Below are 20,535 nucleotides of genomic sequence, written 5' to 3' on the forward strand. Positions count from 1 at the left end.
CTCACATGTTTGCGTTGCATTGCATTCTTTGAATGTATTGTTCCATTATTTAGTGTGTCAGACTGACCCATTTGGTAAGAATGTCAAGGGAAATAAACATTCACAACTCTTTAGACGAATTATGGTCAATTATATCATTCTTTTGTAATTATTATAATTACTGACAATGATCTATTCAGTGTTTTAATCCCTCATTTCTTTGATTAAATGTCTCACTTTACCTTCTTTGACTTTGTTTCAAATGCCTTTCTTCATAAACAAATTCTTTTAATGAGCTTTACCATTCAAAATCATTCCTAAAACCTATTTTTCATATCTATAACTAGGGATGTCAAATTATGCAATTTTCCATATTCGATGATCATTTAAATTAACGATCAATCAATCGAATAATCGTTAACAGTAATAGTGCAATAAGCCTTTACAGCAGTGGCATATAGCCAATGACATAAGTGCGTAAAAATGCCAGCTTCCTCACACGAATTAAGATTTTATTTTGTCTAAATAACATGCTATTAGTGGGATTGTAAAATGAGTCCATGTAGTTGGTGTTTTGATAAGAATCAACAATTTAATCTCGTAATGAAATATAATGACTAATAGACACAGTAAACTCCACTTCATAACAGGCACTCCGCACAGTCGGATGAAAGTCTGTGCGTCCATGACAAAATAAAAGTTTCATTATCATTAAGTGTTAGTTTTCTAGTTGTTCACCTCGCTTTTCGAGTCATTGATACACCGCTTGTTGTAATTATATCCAAGAAGCACACAAAGGGCACTTTTCCCGTCGTCACCTTAGCTGCGGCGTAGTTTCACCAAAGATGCTTATATTATGAAGACTTCAAACTTCCATTAGAAAACCTGCAAAAGTGTTTAGCGTGTAGCGCCTCAGCCAGTCAATAATGATGATCAATGATATATGTTGCGGGCGTTCAGAGTTTAACTACAGTCAGTTACAGTTTACGTTTAACAGTTTCTTGCCAGAATTTAAGTTTTACATTTTAATCTGTTTATTAAAAACGGCTTCTGGTCTCCTTCCCTGTGTATAGCAGCTTAGCCATGCTAATCTTGCAGGCTTCCCTGAAGAGGGTCTTTGCTTTCAGGATCCGAACTGTGTTTAGATTTTCATCATCGGACCCTCTCAGATCCACTGCGGATGCCATTTCGTTGCGTTAGCGACCAGCCTTGTCTCGAATGAGGTTAAAAAGCCCAAGTGTGTGTTTGGCATCGAGCATCGTTGTGATCATGGCTTGTTTAACTTCTTTGCGCTTGGTTAGTTTTTTCACCAGCTGTGTATGTGCTTTGCGCAGGTGCCGGACACACGTGCTTGCTTTTTCGACAATCTTTAAGTTTTATCGATTTAATTCTTATCGAAATCCCTATCTATAACATAACCAGGCAGCGCACTTTAGCTTAGCTTAGCACACCATCAAAACACAACAAACAGTATCAGGGCCCTGAAACCGAAAATTTTTGAAAACCCCTGCCAGGTTGAGGATTTTAAGAAACGGCGGTTGCAGTGTTGTCGTGTAGACAGGAGATTTCTTTTAAACATAGCATTTGTGGACGGGATTTTTTTGGAGGAAAAACACCGGTTATAAAATACCCGTGTCCATGTGGACTAGGCCTGAGAAACAAGATGACCAGATTCAGCTGCAATTTATTACATTGTTAAAGGGGCCATGGCATGAAAATCTGACTTTTTTCATGTTTAAGTGCTATGATTGGGTCCCCAGTGCTTCTATCAACCTAGAAAATGTGAAAAAGATCAACCCAGTAACTTAGTTTAGGTAAACCATTCTCTACAAGCACATGAAAAATAGGTTGTTGAAATTTGGCTCTCCTTATGATGTCATAAGGAGCTTTTATTATAATAATACCACCCCTTAATCTGCACTTGCACTATCCAATCACAGCACTGCCATTTAGTGCAGGGAAAAGCACAATTGAGTTTTAAATGCAACAAACCACCATCATTGTGATCAGTGTTTGAATTTCATCAGCTCATTTGCATTTTAAAGGACACACCCAAAACGGCACATTTTTGCACACACCTACAAAGTGGCAATTTTAACATGCTATAATAAATTATCTTTATGGTATTTTGAGCTAAAACTTCACACATGTGCTCTGGGGACACCAAAGATTTATTTGACATCTTAAAAAAGTATTGTGCCGTGGCCCCTTTAAGTCACCTAAACATATGTGTTTTGATTACTCTGAATAGCTGCAGAATTGTAGAAGTAGACTCACATCCTCCACTGGGCTTTCTTTGTTCATTATATCTGTAGAAGCTTCTATTACACTCCGTTCAGACGATCACAATTCACTACAGTAGGTCAAATAAACCACAGGGACTACAAACAAAACCTATGTGCTTTGCAGGTGCACTGTTTCACACTGGCAGGTATGACGGGTGTCCACAGCTGCACTGTGTTGTTATGTGATCAGAGCATCATAGTGGTACCAAGAACAAACATTTTTCTCCATACTGAGTGATACTCATTACTGGTTTATTGACTGTGCTTGCGTTACAACTGACTTAATGAGTTAGTTTGGTTACACAGATTAAAGCCTGAGAGATTGGGAACCTTTCTTTCTACATGTGTCGCACAAATTAAGATATGGTATTTCTAAGCCAGGGTTTTTAAGATGGGGTCTGTAAAGTTACTGCAATAGGGTCTGTGGATGAATGCAAGTTTGTAATGATGTTGCAAGTTTCTGGTTTGGTTGAGTACCTTGGGTATGATTTAGGGCCCTTACTAAACCATTAAAGTTTTGGTCTCAAGGGTCTCATCTTTTATCCAGTTCCACCCTGTACGGAAGAGGCTCTATTGACTGGACATTTTGCTTAAAGTGGCCTTATGCATTTCTGAAGACCGAACGAGATGCACTTTCAAGCCAGGACGGATGGAGGAAGCAAAGCAATTATAAGCTAGAAGTATTTAAGCCATCTCTGTTATTGCATACAGTACATTGGCACACCCCGCAGTTGACATTATTTGCGGGTTTTGTTGATTTGACTTCAGTGCTTTAGACTGGAATATTGTGTCTACCCTTGAAAGCCACAGACAAAGTAATAAAGGGCATATTTGTTCATGTAATGCTATAGAGTCATTTAACAGACTTGTGTATACTTTGGCTCTAAGAGGGACAGACACTTTCATGATAAGCAGTGCATTTTTGCTATTTTATCATCCAGCATGACTTGCCATCACAGCGTTAAGATTGATAAATAAGACCGATTATTTCGCAGAGAGGCTGTACATGGCGTTTTCCAGGAACAAGGACCTGTAGTGCAATGCAGGCAGCTTTTTAAATGAGGGGAAATGAAGGGCTGGTGAACTTGTAGTCGTAATGCGCTCTTGTGACTATTTTGCTGTTAACAGTAAATTGGCCGCCTTTGTAGCATTTTGTCTTTAAATTCTTCCCTGAAGTCCACTTTTTATATTCAATTGTTACTTAAATGTGCTATGTGGGACTTTCAGATCTCTTGACAGAAATGCAATATAATATATACATAACTATATTATCAGTGGTGTTTGAAGACTTTATTTAATGAACTGTATTGTTTTTATTATCTTACAATGAGCCGTTTTTATCTACATTAAATAGGTCTCCTTACATGGAAGTCATTTTTCTACCGTAGCTGTTAACAACATGCTGTTTGACAGAGTGCATTTCGTCCCTACGTTGTTTCAGACAACGACGTGTTTGTCCTGTGGCAGCTACCGTAGCTTCTCATTGCGTTCAAAATTGAGGTTGGTTGCAATTCACAATCTCACTGCTAGATGCCGCTGAGAAACACATACTGTACCTTTAAAGGATAATTCCAGTATTTAACACTGAGTCTCATTTCTGGTTTGTTTTGGATGAACTACAGTGATGGACACAGAAATTTTGACAATGGGTCGTGTCTTGAGTTTTTGACTCGTTTAGAAGCGTCTCTTGACTGCTTCAGAATGGAAGTCAAGGGCCATGAACAAACATGTCATTAAAACAACACTTAAGGTTCATTCAGAACCTTCAAAACTGTGCTACTTACCGAGTGGTTTGTGGTGTTCGTTGATGATTAAAAACAAGTAGTGTAGCGAAATACAGTTTCTGTCGTGTTTTATTTGGCATTTTGTAAAATTCCATTGACTTCTCTTGGAAGACTCATTGCTTGCTGATATATCACTCCGCCGCCGGAAACGGAAAAGGTGTCTACTCTGTTTACATGTGGTTGTTGTTTTTTTGCTCGGTTTCTCTCAGAGGCTGTTTACACTTACATTAACATGCGTTTTCGTCAATCGGATCACAAGGGGACGACGTTAATGCCAGGTGTAAACGGTGTTCAAAACGTTTTGCGCTCGTCCACTATCGACCACATTCAGAGGTAATCGAAACCCCTTTCAATCGGATTGCTTTTGTAGTGTGAACGCACATGTGGTTAAATGTGTTCGAATAGCCACACGTGACCACCTTCTATCTGTCCATTTATCTAATGTGAGGCACTAAACACAAGTTTTACGTCTTTTTTTACTTCTGGCGCGAACACACGGTGAACAGCGCTATTTTTAGCCTTTAATTGATAAAACTAAAGCGGCTGATCTCCGCAATTTCATTTTGCAAGCATGTGAAAGTTCTGCGATCTTATTTCATCAATTGCGCTGAAATATCAGAGAAAGCTCTAACATATACATGTACAAAACAATGTGCAGCATGTTTGTTTACAACAAACGCAGTGACATGATATTAGTTCGCGTCCATATAAACTCAGCATTTCTCCCGCTCACATTTAAATGACAGTGTAGAGACTCGCCCACAGTCTCGACAGACCACCCCCTCACAGTATTCAGGACAGAAGCGGTCGAAAGTGGACAAAAGAGACGGATTTAAATACCAGGTGTAAACGTGATGTGCCTCTCTCGTCCACTTGTGATCCGATCAATGAAAACACATCTTAATACCAAGTGTAACCAGCCCCTTTGATGGCTCAGTGACCAGCTTTAGGTTTGAAGTTGAGCTTGATTGTGACTGTCTATACGCTAGACACCGAGTTCCGTTCAGCGTCCTTGTACGGCAAAGTGGTTGTCGCCATCAAGTGGTCGAGCGTGTGCTAACGCTTCAGACTCAAATATAGAGCGGAAGTATATACATGGTTGTGAGGTGTCTGAAAAAATAGTTCCACTATAGCAAATAACACGGATTGAAATCATACATCGCGCCGATATATTTGTTTTTGATCATCAACGAACACCACGAACCACTCGGTGAGTAGCACAGTTTTGAAAATGAACGTTAAGTGTTGTTTTAAGGACATGTTTGTGCATGGCCCTTGACTTCCATTCTGAAGCAGTCAAGAGACGCTTCTAAATTAGTCAAAAAGTCAAGACACGACCCAATGTCAAAATTTCAGTGTCCATCACTGTAGTTCATCCAAAACAAACCAGAAATGAGACTCAAGTGTTAAATACCGGAATTATCCTTTAAGTATTTGTATCATACAGGTTGTTTTTACCTTTAAGACATATGCTAATTGTTTTTGTTATAATCGGCCGCCCACACCAATGCTATTGCTATTCATATAATAAATGGCAACCAAAATAAGGCTAACAAAATAATTATATAATTATATATATATATATATATATATATATATATTAGTTAACTTTTAATAGGTGGATAAAACTTTTGACACATTTATATATTTACACTTCTATGTTTTCCCTATTTAAAGACCGTTACATGAGTAGTTACACGAGTAAGTACAGTGGCACGAAATAAAACGTGGTGATTTTTTAAGCAGATAAAAAATGAGAACTATATTGTATGGCGGAAGAGCACCTAGTTTGCATCACTTCGACCTCGGGCTCAGTAATATTGACGAAAGTTTGTGCGAGAGGGGGAGTAGTCAGGAGTGATGCAAATGAAGTGCTCTTCCGCCAAACAATATAGTTCTCATTTTTTATCCACTTAAAAAATCGCCACTTCTTATTTTGTGCCACCATACTTACTCGTGTAACTACTCATGTAACAGTCTTTAAATAGTGAAGACATGGAAGTATTTGTTGGCTTCTAAATTCATCCCTGTTTGGATCCTAAGGAATGAATGGGGCTAGGCTAAATGCTAACACATTCATGACACGCTGTACAAAGATAAATAAGTGTACGCATTGAAAAAAGGTATGTATTAATTTGTCTATGTTGAGGTAAGAACATGGTAAAAATGGTGGTGTTTTCCTTTTAAATGAATCCCTATTTGGATCTTAAGGAATGAATAGAGGGGTTGCAAGTTTACAAACATTGCAGGGTGCGCGCGCATCCAGGAGGCAGAAAGCCCGATTGGTGAGCTGATCCGCTACTGCAACAACCTTAATTATTGAAGCGTTCTTTATTGTTTGTATATAAATAAGACTTGATTTTAGTTGGATCTGTTTTTCTGTCTTTATTTTTGCAGTGTTACTGTGATACATGTACGAATTATAATGTTATAATTATAATGCTAGTAACGTAATAGTCGCATCTACTGGTATGTTAACATCAGGCACCCAGCACTGACTCTGTTGGTACTATTTTCCACGCAAAAATTCCTTGGCATTTTGACTTACAGACACCGCTACTAGCATACAACACAATGCACTTCTCTTCTTTCTGCCTCTCGGTTGCGCGCGCAACCAGTTAGTGACGTCACCGTGCAACCCGTCTATAGGCCTACGCTAAATGCAAACGCATTCACGACGTGCTGTACAAAGATTACGTGTACGCATTGAAAAAGATAGGTACATATTAATTTGTCTAAGTTGATGTAAGAACATAGTAAAATATTGAAAAACTGTGGTATTTTCCTTTAAAGTAACCTGCTATTTTATGTGTCAAACACAGATGGCGATAGAGAGGCAAATGCTTAGGATTGCAACTACTGTGCACATGCAATTACCTTCACTATATATTGAAAAGTAAATTAAAATGCAGTTGTTAATGTTCTGTCTATTCAATGTTAAAAATTGTGCATGTCTTTGGACCTTGTAGTTCACGTAATATGTGATATAGTTTGTGTGATCCTTAAAGGACAGTTTTGGCACACTACTTGATCTCCAGCTTAAGTCTTGAGTCTCGTAGCAACACCACAGAGGAGTAAACCGACCTTGCTCATAGTCGTCATGTCAAAATCTTCACAGTCTGTGATTGACCCATTTTTGCTTCACTAAATAAATTATCTTTGTGGACCATGTTAAAGCATATCTACATGCATGTGTCACTTTACTTCTTAAATAAGTCAAATCCAGTCATGTTGTGCCCATTTTAATGACATTAGACCAGCCGTTGACTCATTTTCAGTAAAGATGTCCGCAGATCATTAAGGGCTAGATTTCTTTTATCTGGCTTCATTTGTCCTAATATGGAGATGAGAAACGAGTGCATGCACTTAGTGTACTGTGCAGACTGTTTGGATGCTTCACATATCCAAACATCTATCCAGAATGAAAGACTCCCCACAGCCTTCCTGTTGTGTTTATATTTAAATAAAGCCTAAACCTCAGTTTGTAATTTGTTTGGGAGTGCTGGCGACACAGACTCATGCAAATCGTAAATGCGTCAGCACTCAAGTTGTTGTTTTTGTAAGATCATCGCCGCTGATCCCATGAGCGCTGCAGGATGTACTCGCATATGAGGTTTGTGCACCTGCATCATTCGTCCTCTAATGCTGCCTACAGGTGCAGCTGACTCCCGATTTCCTCCCTTGTGTGACCCTATTAGCATATCAAGGGATTGTTTCAGTTAAATGGGCCATATGAAAGAGACACCGCATCAGATTACTGATGTGAGCCATAGTGTAACTTTATTGTAATGTCGTTTGGAGGAGTAAATGGGAAGTAACCAAACACTGTACATTTGAGCCAAGCACAACATCCCCTCCCTTGCCTCACTATATATAGAAAGGGTCCCAAGCTGAAGGACAACATGTCAGCCACTTGTAATCAGAAAGATCAAAATGATTTATCATTTTGTTTGGTAGTTACTTTTTAGATTACTTTCTACTATTCCATTTCGATGAACAGGAACACAGTAAGCCGTGTGTGTAGCTTAATTTGTGTAGTTGGGTGTAAACGCTGTGTTTGGGGAGGTAACACTGGACAGTGGCAGGTAGGGCTGTCACAATGATTAAATAATTGTTCATCGCGATTGTTTGACCTCATCGTGATGATTTCAGATCACCACAGTGATTGCACATTTCTCTTAAAACACAAGGGGGAGCTATTTTCCATTTGGTGCCACTAATATCATAAATACAACAGTATATATGGGTGATTCTCACGAAAACTTGGTTTTAAACATGTCAAGCATGAAAATGTAAAAATTGCTTAAATTTACTTTTTTTCCTACCAGACATTGAAAAACAAAGTCTGGAGTAAATGGGAACATTAATTTAAAAACTTTTACTTATCATTTAACACTTTTTGTAACATAATTTAAAAAATTAGTCCTAAAAAATCTCATTACCGCAACAGTCAGAAAACATCAACACTGACGTATTTTCAAAATGACATGACAAACTGAAAGAACATAATTTGGAGATTCTACACATGCATTTAAAATCAAAGTATTATGCTTCTATTAATTAAATTAACATTTAATAAGCATCTGATGCGGTAATGATAATCAAAATGTCGTGTAAGCATTCTGACAAGACAATATTTCAAATTAACTGTAAAAAAATGATCTTACCTGGTAGCCATCTTGAAGTAACTGGTCCATGTTCTTGGTCACTCAAAATCAAACTTTATTAAAATTCTGTATGTGTGCTTAAACTATTCTCAAAAAGTGTTGCGGAGAGGATGAGAACATCAGGCATGGACACATAATTTTCCTATTTTTTCTTCATTATTATTATACATGAATATTCAGTAAATATTTTTTCTGTCATCTAAAGTAGTCTAGCAAAACATCCATTTATTTTTTTTCCTAATATTTTTGTGTTAATTTGATTAAATTACAACATAACGCATGTTCAAACACAGCCGGACACATTGCGGTAATGAGAATTTCAGCAGAAAATGAGATAAAATTTACAATTATAAATTCTTATGTTGAAATCACACATTGTGCAAGGTAGAACACAGTATTGTGTTAATTCTGATGCTTTTTAATGTTACTATTACACATTTTAAAGCTAAAATCATTAGTGCTGTGGTGTTTCAATGGTTTCGTGAGAATCACCCATATAATAGATTTTAATGAATACACGTTTATGTTACAAAGTAAGATTTTGTCTCGCTGTCTTGTCTTCAAGGTTGCAATTCAACTGCAAAATAATAACACTCTTTAAATGCCATCTCGTAAGTATTTGATACAGTGCGTACGTGTGTGTTTCAATGGCACAGCTTGAGTTTTTTGGAAGGTCTCCCTACGAAAAGGTAAATGGAGGACTAAACTTTATGTGACCCTGTCTAGATTCGTCTCTTCATCTCTGTGCAGGCTACTGCTTCCAGTTTTCCGTCAGCTTCTGTGACCTCAGCCTGACCGCTGCCAACTTTGGTCATTTCAGTTCACAATAACTCCTCTCTGTGTGCGTTACCTACTGTAGAGAATGTGATTCGGTTTGATAGCGTCCAGCAGAGCTGGTGTCAAAGTGAATTTGGCCCGCGCTTCTGAAGGTCCCGGTTGACGGTGAAGTTGGGCGTATCGGGTGACGGGTGTCCTGGTGTTGGCAGATGTTCTGTTTATTGACTCAGCCTGATAAAAAGAACAGTGGCTTGGGTTGAATGTGCGCAGGCTGTGATATGATAGCAAACAGGTGCAGAAATAACAGCAGAGCAACTTGAATATAATGGTGGATTATGTAGCACATGATCGTGTACGGCACTGAGTCTTGGTGAGTTTATTAGGGTCCACGGTGCCATATCAAGGAGCACTGGATTAAAATGGCCGTGGTGTTTTACAATAAATTATTAACCTTTAAATACAAACCATTTCAACATGGATCCACAATGAGAATTTCAGGGAGGTGGTGCCACCCTCAAAACACAACAAACTCAATTTTTTTATTCAAGGGCACAGAAACTATTAAACTACAAATTTCTACATTTGGTCTCCCCATTTTGAGACATCAACATAACTGTACAGATTGTACCCCCCTGATTTGCAGTACGCACTATTACCGTATTTTCCTGACTGTAAGTCACTTTTTTTTTAATAGTTTGGCTAGTCCTGCGACTTATAGTCATGTGCGACTTATATGTCAAAAACTGTAATCGAGCAACAGAAAGAAAGTTTGGAGTGAGTAAGAAACTATTGTTTAGTTGAATAACTTGCCTTTCCAGTCTGTTCTTGCCTTGGATTTTTGTAAAATAATTTCCTAAATAAATGCGACTTATAGTCCACTGCGACTTATGTAATATGTTCTTTTCCTCTTCATGATGCATTTTTTGACTGATGCGATTTAAGGGGGTCGCACACCGCACCGTCGAGTCGCGTATAGGACAACTCTGAGGTATCGTAAACTGAAAGTGCACATTAAATAGCGTGAGCTTAGTCAGATAGCGTCTGCTTCAAAATGCAAAATATACGTTAGTAGCCAATGTTAATCGGGGACAAATATGATGTTATTTAATGTTAAACTATGTGAGTGGCGCTCTGTGGTGCGACAGGGATTTGAGCACCTTCCTGAGCCCAAGCTGGACACCGCAGACAGGCGCCAACCTGTCGGCGCCGGTGTGCGTATACTCATAGAAAACAATGTGTTAGATTTGTTTAGAACGACGCGTCTGAGCTGCGGGTCTGGTGTGCCACCCCCCCCCCCCCCCCATACTCCGGAGCGACTTATATCCGAAAAATACGGTAAGCTAGAAGTATTTTTTGGTTTTATGCATACTTGAGAGTCCATATATGCCTACTGTGTGCAAATTTTGTCTTCAGAATAGTAGGCGTGCACTGTAGTGTACGTGCACATTGCCAGATTTTCGTAACTGCATGTACTGGGTACGCTTAGGTTGCGTATCCTCCTCCCGGAGAATAGTATGTATCCCAGGAGATATGTTGCATTTTGTCGCAATGCGTATGTGTTAAACATTTGTGTACATGTACGAGTCAAATAAACTATACTTTGCAAGACTTCGACCATGCGGGTATGTTCGCGTACGTTCACATACGTACACGTAAAAAAACAGGCTATACTCCGGCCGTTACGGGCTGTTTACACAACAATTTAAACAGGAAAGTGTTTGACAACGGCGTTTTAGGGTCCTCCTGAATATGCAAACTTTTAAAGATGGGTTTCAAAGTGCACGTTTTTTATAACAACACCATGTCATCTAAGTGTAAACAACGTAGCCGTGAATCTGTGTTAACGGTGACGTCATGCACATGTGTTAATTCAGTCCATAGGTATGCGCGAGTATAACCTAAACAACAATAGCGGCCTACATGATACTGTGTTTGTGCTGCTCAAGATACTGCAGTGCGTTTATTAAAGAGCAATTTCATAGCTAAAAACAATGTTATTTCGTGTATTTGTTATAATACAATGTGTTCACATGGTTTATGGTTAAAAAAAACTCATTATTTTACACATACCATACATTTTTGTATCTCCAGATTTCACTCTCTTCCTGAAATGCACAGATTTGAAAAGCTCCCTGATTATCCAGCTAATCTGGGCGTTGTGATTGACCTGAATACCTCTGATGTCAGCATTAAATGTGACGCTCCTTACCATGTTTGAAAGATTCGCGCACAATGCAATGCTAAAGGGGATCGCACACCGGCCGTGCAGCTCAGTACCGCCAGTTGGCGCCTGTCCGCGCCGCCCAGCTGTGACTCAGGAAGTTGCTGTCGCGCCACTCACATAGTTTAACATTAAATAACACCATATTTGTCCCAAATCATTAACGATTAACATTGGCTGCTAACGTATATTTTGCATTTTGAAGTAGATGCTATCTGACGAAGCTCGCACTATTTAATGTGCACTTCCGGTTTACAATACCTCCGAGTTGTCCTAAACGCGACCCTGAGCTGAGCTGTACGGCCGGTGTGCGACCCCCTTAACGGGGTTAACTTAAGGGGATTACACACCGGATGCGCAGCTCAGCGTCGCGTTGAGCCGCGACTAGGACAACTGTGAGGTATAGTAGAACCGGAAGTGCACATTAAATAGTGCGAGGTTAGTCAGATAACGTCTACTTTAAAATGCAAAATATACGTTAGCAGCTAATGTTAATCGTTAATGATTTGGGACAAATATGATGTTATTTAATGTTAAACTATGTGAGTGGCGTGACAGGGATTTGAGCAACTTCCTGAGTCACAGCTGGGCGCCCCGGACAGCCGCCACCTGTTAGCGCCGGTGTGCATACACTCATAGAAAACAATGTGTTTGATTATTTATTTTTTTAGAATGGCGCAGCGCTGAGCGTCCGGTGTGCGACCCCCTTTACATGCTGTGAGTTCGAAGAGGGAGGAATTAAGTTGTTGCCTACAATCCGTGTGTTTGTTGTAGTCCAAGAAAAGAGATTTACGTTTGAGACGATAATTCGTGTCATCGTTTGCTTTGGGGTTTGTACCTTCTGCATATCTTTAACGTGTACTAATACACACTTACACAACAAAGGAAATGTAAAATCGTAAATCGGACCATTGGTGCACTTCTGCTTTATAATCTAGAGTCACGAAACAAAACTACGTAATGCTTTAGCAGTCTTGATTGTTTTTATTTATCACTGAAGACGAACGTGATGTGCACAGGCTTGCAGCGTTTTCGTGGATCTGTATAAACCCATATCTTATTGACACTGTTGTCATGTGTACGTTAAATATTTCATAAACGCAAATGTGCAACTTTTCCGCTTTTCACTACATCGTTGTCACGTAAACATAGCCTAAGGGCATTTAAAATTTATAGAGGTCTATAAAAAGAAATAGAAGAAAGAGGAGGGTTGGGAGATAGAGAGCTGGGAGGGTGCAGAGACGTGTGAATGTCTTGCACTATGATTTATACACTGCAATTTTCTCTGCCTGTTGCTGCCTCACCAGCCCTCCTCTGTTACAGACACATAGCATCGCATTTTTTGTGTGTGGCGCCTTTCCCGCGACCTCTAGCATTCCTCTGGAATACCCCTTTGCATCTGTTGCCCCCTCTTCAATCTGTAACATTTTTTTATCCAGATGGAGCAGCTGTGCAGATGTTTTTATTGCATTCATAACCTTATATGCCATTTCTATAAGTGAAACAATATTTAACAAGAAGAAATTGTAAAATGTGACTCTGGACTGTAGAAAAATGTGGGCTTGATGACATCAAAGTCGTTTTTGGAGGCGGAGCAATTTTCCTTGGAAATAAATGATATGCATTGATAAATGTGTTTATGTGCGATTAAAGAGCGGGGTCAATTTTTATGCGACTTATGTCGACAGAAAGGAGGAGACACTGTGTATCAGTAGCTAATGTGTTTTCGATACAGTCTCTAGAAAGATTACTCTCTCTCAGCGTAACACCCAGCCCCTGTCGAGCCTTTCTGAAAGCCATTTGATGAGCTGTGCTTATAGAGCAAGTGCTCCAAAAAGTGTCTAATCGATCGCTTGGGGTTTTAGCTTTTGTTTGTGTGCCAACAAGACTCCATTTGCGAGCTTTCAAGGGGTGCTCGAAAGAAACCTTGAGTGTAAACAAGCGTGAAACGAATCCCGCACACGTTGAATGCTTTTGGCTCTAATATATAATTAGGGCATGAAATGAGTTCAACGGCTGAATCTATTAACTTTAGCGTTGAAATAGAAGCCCTGAAGTAATAATTACTCCAATTCATCAAACGCCTTGTTCTGTCATGGGTATTACTGTGAGAGTCTCAAGCTTAAGCTTTAGTTTTCTTATCAGAGCTCATTATGCGGATTCATTCAGACGAGATTTTAATTAAACTTTTTTAATCATTTGTAAATAAATACTATACCTTTCTGTCTTGTTTCTCTCTCTTCAGGTGTAATGAGAGGGCATATCGTGAGCAGATGATGGACGTTGAGACGTCATATTCAGAGTTTATAAACTGTGATCGTACGGGTCGCAGAAACGCAGTGCCAGACATTACAGGAGAGGCGGTGGTGGTGGGGACCGGTGAACTTACCAAAGACATGGCTCAGATGGACCTGAAACCTGCAGGTGGGTCCATTTTTTGTGCATCATGCTCTGATGTGCTATTTAAATGGTATTTAAAGAGAGAGTTCGGCCAAAAATTATATTTAACCCATGATTTACTCAACCCGAAGCCGTCAGAGATGCATATGTCCATCATTTTTCAGACGATGACATTTTCAGTTATTTTAGAAAATGTTTTAGATCTTTCAGTTAATCAAATGTGAAGTTATGGGGTCCACAACCTTCAAGTCGAAAAAGTGTGCATCCATCCTTCACAAAATAAATCATAACGGCTATACGATGATAACCAAAGTCCTTCTAAAGGTAATCCGCGCAGTTTCGTTGTAGAAATATCCACATTTAAAACTTGGTGAGTAAATCATGGGTTTAATATCATTTTTGGCCGAACTATCCCTTTAAAGCTGAAATGTGTGATTTCATTCATTGAGCCACTTTTGATGCATCAGTGGGGTTTTTGACACCACAGAAGAGCCATTTGAATATTAACTCTTTCCCTGCCAATGACAAGTTTTTATGGCAATCCCTATTTCTGCTATTATCCACTAGGTAGGGCTGTCACGATTGTGAAATTTGGTTGACGGTTAATTGTGTAATAAATTGTGTCGATTATGATGGTTAATTGCCTGTTTTAGGGCTTTGGCGATTATGACAATTAATTGACTGTTTATTCCTTTGACATTTAATTCTCATACATTTTGTTTGTTTGTTCCTGAAATAATTTTCACACATTGTTGTGTTGAAATTAACTCTTTTGCAAGGTTTACCTGGCAGTAAATATTAATACACATAACACATAATCTGATACTGTCTCGTTTATACAGGCACTGCAGCGCCTCCTTGTGTTTTTTAGAGAGATGTGCAATCATTGCGGTGATCTGAAATAATCGCGATGAGGTCAAACAATCGCGGTGAGATGATTATTTAATCATTGTGACAGCCCTACCACTAGGTGGCAATCTAACTCAACTTATAAAACACTCAAGCATTTACTAAAGAGTTAAAAACAGTAAAAACTGTATTCTGAATCTGATCTTTAAAGGAATAGTCTACCCTTTTGCCATATTAAACTATGTTATTACCTCAACTTAGACAAATTAATACATATCTATCTTTTTTCAATGCGTGCACTGTACAGCGCCTCGTGAATGTGTTAGCATTTAGCCTAGACCCATTCATTCCTATGGTACCAAACAGGGAAGCCACCAAACACTTCCGTGTTTTCCCTATTTAAAGACTGTTACATGAGGAGTTAAGGGCGATTTATAGTCGTGCGTAGGTCCTACGGCGTAGCAGCGACGGCGTAGGTTCCGCGTCGGTTTTCATTTATACTTGTGCGTCGCCGTCCGCGTCGACGTGCAAACACACGCGAAACCGCTGGTTGGCAGTAATCACGCGTGTAACCACAGTAGCAGCAGAAGTCATCACAGAAGAAGAAGCTAAGCAAGTAAACCCACAAACGAAGAAGAAATAGCAACTTGTTGTGTATAATTTGAGAAGACCAGCAATGATGGAAGTAAATAAACAGCGACTTATGTTTCAGTTTGAGTTAAATCACTCCTCAACTTGGCTCATCTTTGTTTTCACCGTCTCAAACGGAAATACCTATGACGCAGTTTTTTTTTACCTGACGGGAGGGGTTCTGGTGGACCAATCACAGCACTTACGGTCCGCGTAGACCCGACGCGCTGTTAGAAATTTTGTGAGGTGCGCGTCAGGCTACGCACAGGCTACGGATAGCCTGCGCCGTAGCTACGCCGTGGGACCTGCGCACGACTATAGATCGCCCTTTATACTAGTAAGTATGGTGCCACAAAATAAACCTTTTTTTTTTTTGGTACCATAGGAATGAATGGGTCTAGGCTAAATGCTAACACATTCACAACGCGCTGTATAGTGCACGCATTATATGGCAAAAGGGTAGACTATTCCTTTAACAAAAGTCCTTTACAAAAATGCAATTATCTCAGTTTTTTGCAGAAAATTTTTTATTTTTTAAAGAAACCTACCCATATTTGAGAGGTGATAAAAAGAGAACAAATGAAAATAGGATGAAACATTTTATTTTTTTGGTTTGAAAGCCGAGGAAAGCAGCTCTTTCATTTGATAAATTGTTTGTTTATACATTTAAAAGGAACATATCCAGAAAATTTCACTCTTCCACGTTTAAAGCAACACTAAAGGGTTTTTTTTACCTTAAAATAAAGATTTAAAAAAAGTTTCAGTCATTCATACACCCGAAACAGGCTTAACGGCCCCTTTACATTCGCTTTGCAGCCCTCTATCGGCCAAAACCGTACTAAAGAAGTTTCGAACCGTCGGGTCGCGGTCCTGTAGTTCGAGTAAAAAACTACAAAAAATTGCTTTACGGCAGACCTACAATCCAATCAGAGCCAGCTTTGCTGCAGTAGGCTAAATTATATACGACAGTGGTAATGGACAATTCTGCTTCCAACCTGTAGGCGGAGCAAAGAGCAAAAACTCTTTAGTGTTGCTTAAGTGCTATACTTGGGCCCTCATTGCTTCTATCAACCTAGAAAATGTTAACATGATCAACCCAGTAACTTAGTTTTGGTAAACCAAATGGTGCTGTTTCATTCTTCTTTTTATGTTTTGCCCTGGATCTTCCTTTAGGAAATACAAACTCTTGCGCCAGTAATTCACATTAGTGATTTTGTAAAGCTAGTGCTTCTTATGTGACGAAAGAACTGATAATGCCTCTTGATAGCCGTAAGGCTCTTAGGCCGTATTTATTATGCTGCACTGCATCAGTATGACCCCAGTAATGACTTGCTTTGTGAATAAGATAAGACGTTAATACTTTTGACATCACAGGGATCATTCACAAAAGAATATGAGCCAAAACTCACCAGATTTTCTTTCACACTGACTCTTACTTTCATATCCAGGACCTGTACAGTACTTTAAGGTCACAGTGTCTATGATGAGCACCAAGTAGGTTTGGTTGTGTAAAATAGAGGCTGTCAAGACTAACAAAGATATATTATCAGCCCTCTTAACAATAACTGCTTCCTTGACTGTTTCCTATTCGTATGGGAACTTTTCGACTCCTGCTTATTGAAACGAAAAGTCACATCTGTCTCTATTTGACCTAATTTCCTTAGTAATAAAATGGAGCCAAGAATTTGAACTATGAAATAACCTGAAACTTCCATGACGAAGAATGTAGCTGGGGAATATACTGCAGAAATATTTAATAAATCCTGACAAAAGAGAAACAGCCTGTATGCTTTTCAACTCTTTAAAGTCTAGCTGGGAATGACCTGATCTCTTTATGATTGCATTCAAAGTTTCTGAACAACACAACTGAAACATTTATGTATAGATGGTTTCAGCAGTAACAACATAAACAAGCGGCTTTCGTGGAACAAACGTAACTTCCGGTAAACTTCGGCAAAGAAAAGTCTTTTAGAGTAGATAATTTCTGATTACAAGCAAAATAAGAAGTAGATTACCTTAGTTCAAATCATAGCTAAAGCGTATCAAAAACTAATGTAACTGTGTAGAATGTGTACTATATAATGTATACGGTCTTAACTACAGATCAGCTCCCAAACCTCGCTTTTACGTAGCGATGATCCATGATCCCCGTCTCCCCTCGTCTTTAGAAAACAAAACATTAGTTATTTTCGACAAGGTATTTGTTCCAGAGTTCATTTTAGCCACTAGCCAGACTATTAAACAAACAGAGACCGGAAATTAAGTTCCTTCCAGACACGTAAGCCGCAACAACACGCGTGCATCCGATGAAACAGTTTATAAAGGAATTATTACATTTATATCCACCTTTTTTTTTCTTTTTTATATCACTAAAAGTAGATAACAATGTATTTTATAGACTTGCATTTATCTTTACCAACATTCAGTGCATTCAAGGAATACATTTTATCCGATTCCTTAGGAATCAAATACATAACGTTGGCGTTTCTGACACAATCCTCTACCATGAGCAACATAAACACTTTCGATTTATAAATATGGTCAAATATATGCCGTATCATACAGGCCTGTTTCAAACAGGGTTCCCACGGGTCATTTAATTTCTGGAATATCATGGAATTTTAAAAGGTCTATTCCAGACATTTTGAAAGTCAGGAAATTATATATTTTTTCATCCAAGTCATGGAATTTTTCTGCTTATAATTACGGTATTTAACACTGAGTCTCATTTCTGGTTTGTTTTGGATGAACTACAGTGATGGACACTGAAGTTTTGACAATGGGTCGTGTCTTGACTTTTTGACTCGTTTAGAAGAGTCAGAATGGAAGTCAAGGGCCATGCACAAACATGTCATTAAAACAACATGTAACATTCATTAATTTTCAAAACTGTACTACTCACCGAGTGGTTCATGGTGTTCGTTGATGATTAAAAACAAATATATCGGCGCAATGTATGATTTCAATCCGTGTTGTTTACTATAGTGGAACTTTTTTCAGATACCTCACAACCATGTATATACTTCCGCACTATATTTGAGTCTGAAGCGTTAGCACACTCCCGACCACTTGATGGCGACAACCACTTTGGACAAGGACGCTGAATGGAAATCTGTGTCTAGCGTATAGACAGTCACAATCGAGCTCAACTTCAAACCTAAGCCATCAAATATGGGAAAAATTTATTCTGAGAGAAACTGAGCGAAAAAACTACAACCACATGTAAACAGACACCTTTTCCGTTTCCGGCGGCAGAGTGATATATCAGCGACCAATGAGTCTTCCAAGAGAAGTCAATGGAATTTTACAAAATGCCAAATAAAACACCACATAAACTGTATTTTGCTACACTACTTTTTGGTCATCAACAAACACCACGGGCCGCTCGGTGGGTGGCACAGTTTTGAAAATGAAAGTTGGGTGTTGTTTTGGTGACATGTTTGTGCATGGCCATTGACTTCCATTCTGAAGAGTCAGGACACGACCCATTGTCAAAATTTCAGTGTCCATCACTGTAGTTCATCCAAAACAAACCAGAAATGAGACTCAAAGTGTTGAATACCGGAATTATCCTTTAAAAGGTTTGAACAAACTGCTTAAATGATCCTTATATAACTTATGCCTAGTCCTAGATTAATCTAATCTGTCCAGGAAACCACCGCAAGGAGTTTAAACAAAACCCCATTAAAAAAACATTGACTTGATGGGATGATGAAACCGGAAGTTCTAAAATGCTAACTCGCTTCCGGGTTTTGCCTACAAAAAAAACCTCATCCCTACATGCGGCACTTATATTATCCCCTTCTCGCTTGTCAACTGGCAGTCACTTAAATGCGGGTATGTGATTTTGGAAAAACGCTTTGGAACAGGGAGTCGGGCTGAGTACCAAAACACTTGTAGCCAATCAGCAATAAAGGGCATGTCTACTAACCTACATTGTTACGTGGGTTGCGTATTTGTGGGGCGGGTCTATCAAAAGAAGGTCCAGATTCCATTGGGGTAGGGTTGTGTTTGTTTAGGTGATTTTCAAATGTCAACATTGGCTTTCAGAGATCATGCACCCCGCCTTTAAAGGAACAGTATGTAAGAAGTTTTTTTTTATCAATTAATCATAAAATAGCCCTGATATGTCACTATAAATTAAGAAATAATTTTCATTTCAAATACTTATATCACTGACAACAGAGGTCTGGCCAGGATATTGTCATTTAAAAAGTGGAGTTGCAGCCCTCAACTGATGTTTATGTTGTCATGTTGTGTATTAGCCACCAGTTGTGTGATTGCAGTACCAGTTTTAGCCACAAGTTTTGTGATTGCAGTACCAGTTTTGGCCACAATCCTACATACTGTTCCTTTAAGTCAAATGCAGTCACCTGTACCTGTTAACTAAGGAAAACATGCCAGGAAACTGTACATTTTAAGATGCTTTTCCATCCATTATAGGTCAGGAAATGTAGCTTTTTAGTCTGTGAAAGTCAGGGAATTACATCTGGCTTAGAGTGGGAACCCTGTACATCCCATACCTGTTTTGAAATGTGCTGTTGACATCTGTTTACTTCTTGTATAATTGTATAGATAACCTTTAGTGTTTATTTTACTATATAACTATAAAGGCAGACAGCAATGTGCACATGACCAGGATTTCAACTAGAGATGCACCAATATATCGGCCAACAATCAGAATCGGTCGGTAAAAGCAATTTTTCACACTATCAGACAATAGTTTATAAACATCTGATGGTCATGACTGATATATCCTGTCAAATAAAAGTGGTGGCCGGTGACTTCTTTATTTGGGGGAACTCGATGCGAAGTTCGTCACAACATGTATGTAGCCCATCATCTGTGTGTTTCGTCATTTCAAAATATGTGTTCGGCGCGTCGAGCGATCCCCGTGCATCACGTGCCCCGTCAAAACAAGTGCCTGCTGCAGACGCGTCCAA

General features: G+C 39.0%; 1 protein-coding gene across 3 annotated transcripts in view; it reads left to right on the top strand.

Annotated features, from left to right (window-relative positions):
* Positions 1-20,535, top strand: part of pkig (protein kinase (cAMP-dependent, catalytic) inhibitor gamma) — a 39,952-nt gene that overhangs the window by 16,517 nt on the left and 2,900 nt on the right. For all 3 annotated transcript variants that reach the window (XM_055187756.2, XM_055187755.2, XM_055187757.2), the window contains one exon: positions 13,959-14,137. In XM_055187756.2, coding sequence (XP_055043731.1) covers positions 13,987-14,137 — 151 coding nt within the window. In that variant the 5' untranslated portion in view covers positions 13,959-13,986. The remainder of the gene's footprint in view (positions 1-13,958; positions 14,138-20,535) is intronic.

Source organism: Misgurnus anguillicaudatus, chromosome 13 (assembly GCF_027580225.2).
Source record: "Misgurnus anguillicaudatus chromosome 13, ASM2758022v2, whole genome shotgun sequence".
NCBI lineage: Eukaryota > Metazoa > Chordata > Actinopteri > Cypriniformes > Cobitidae > Misgurnus > Misgurnus anguillicaudatus.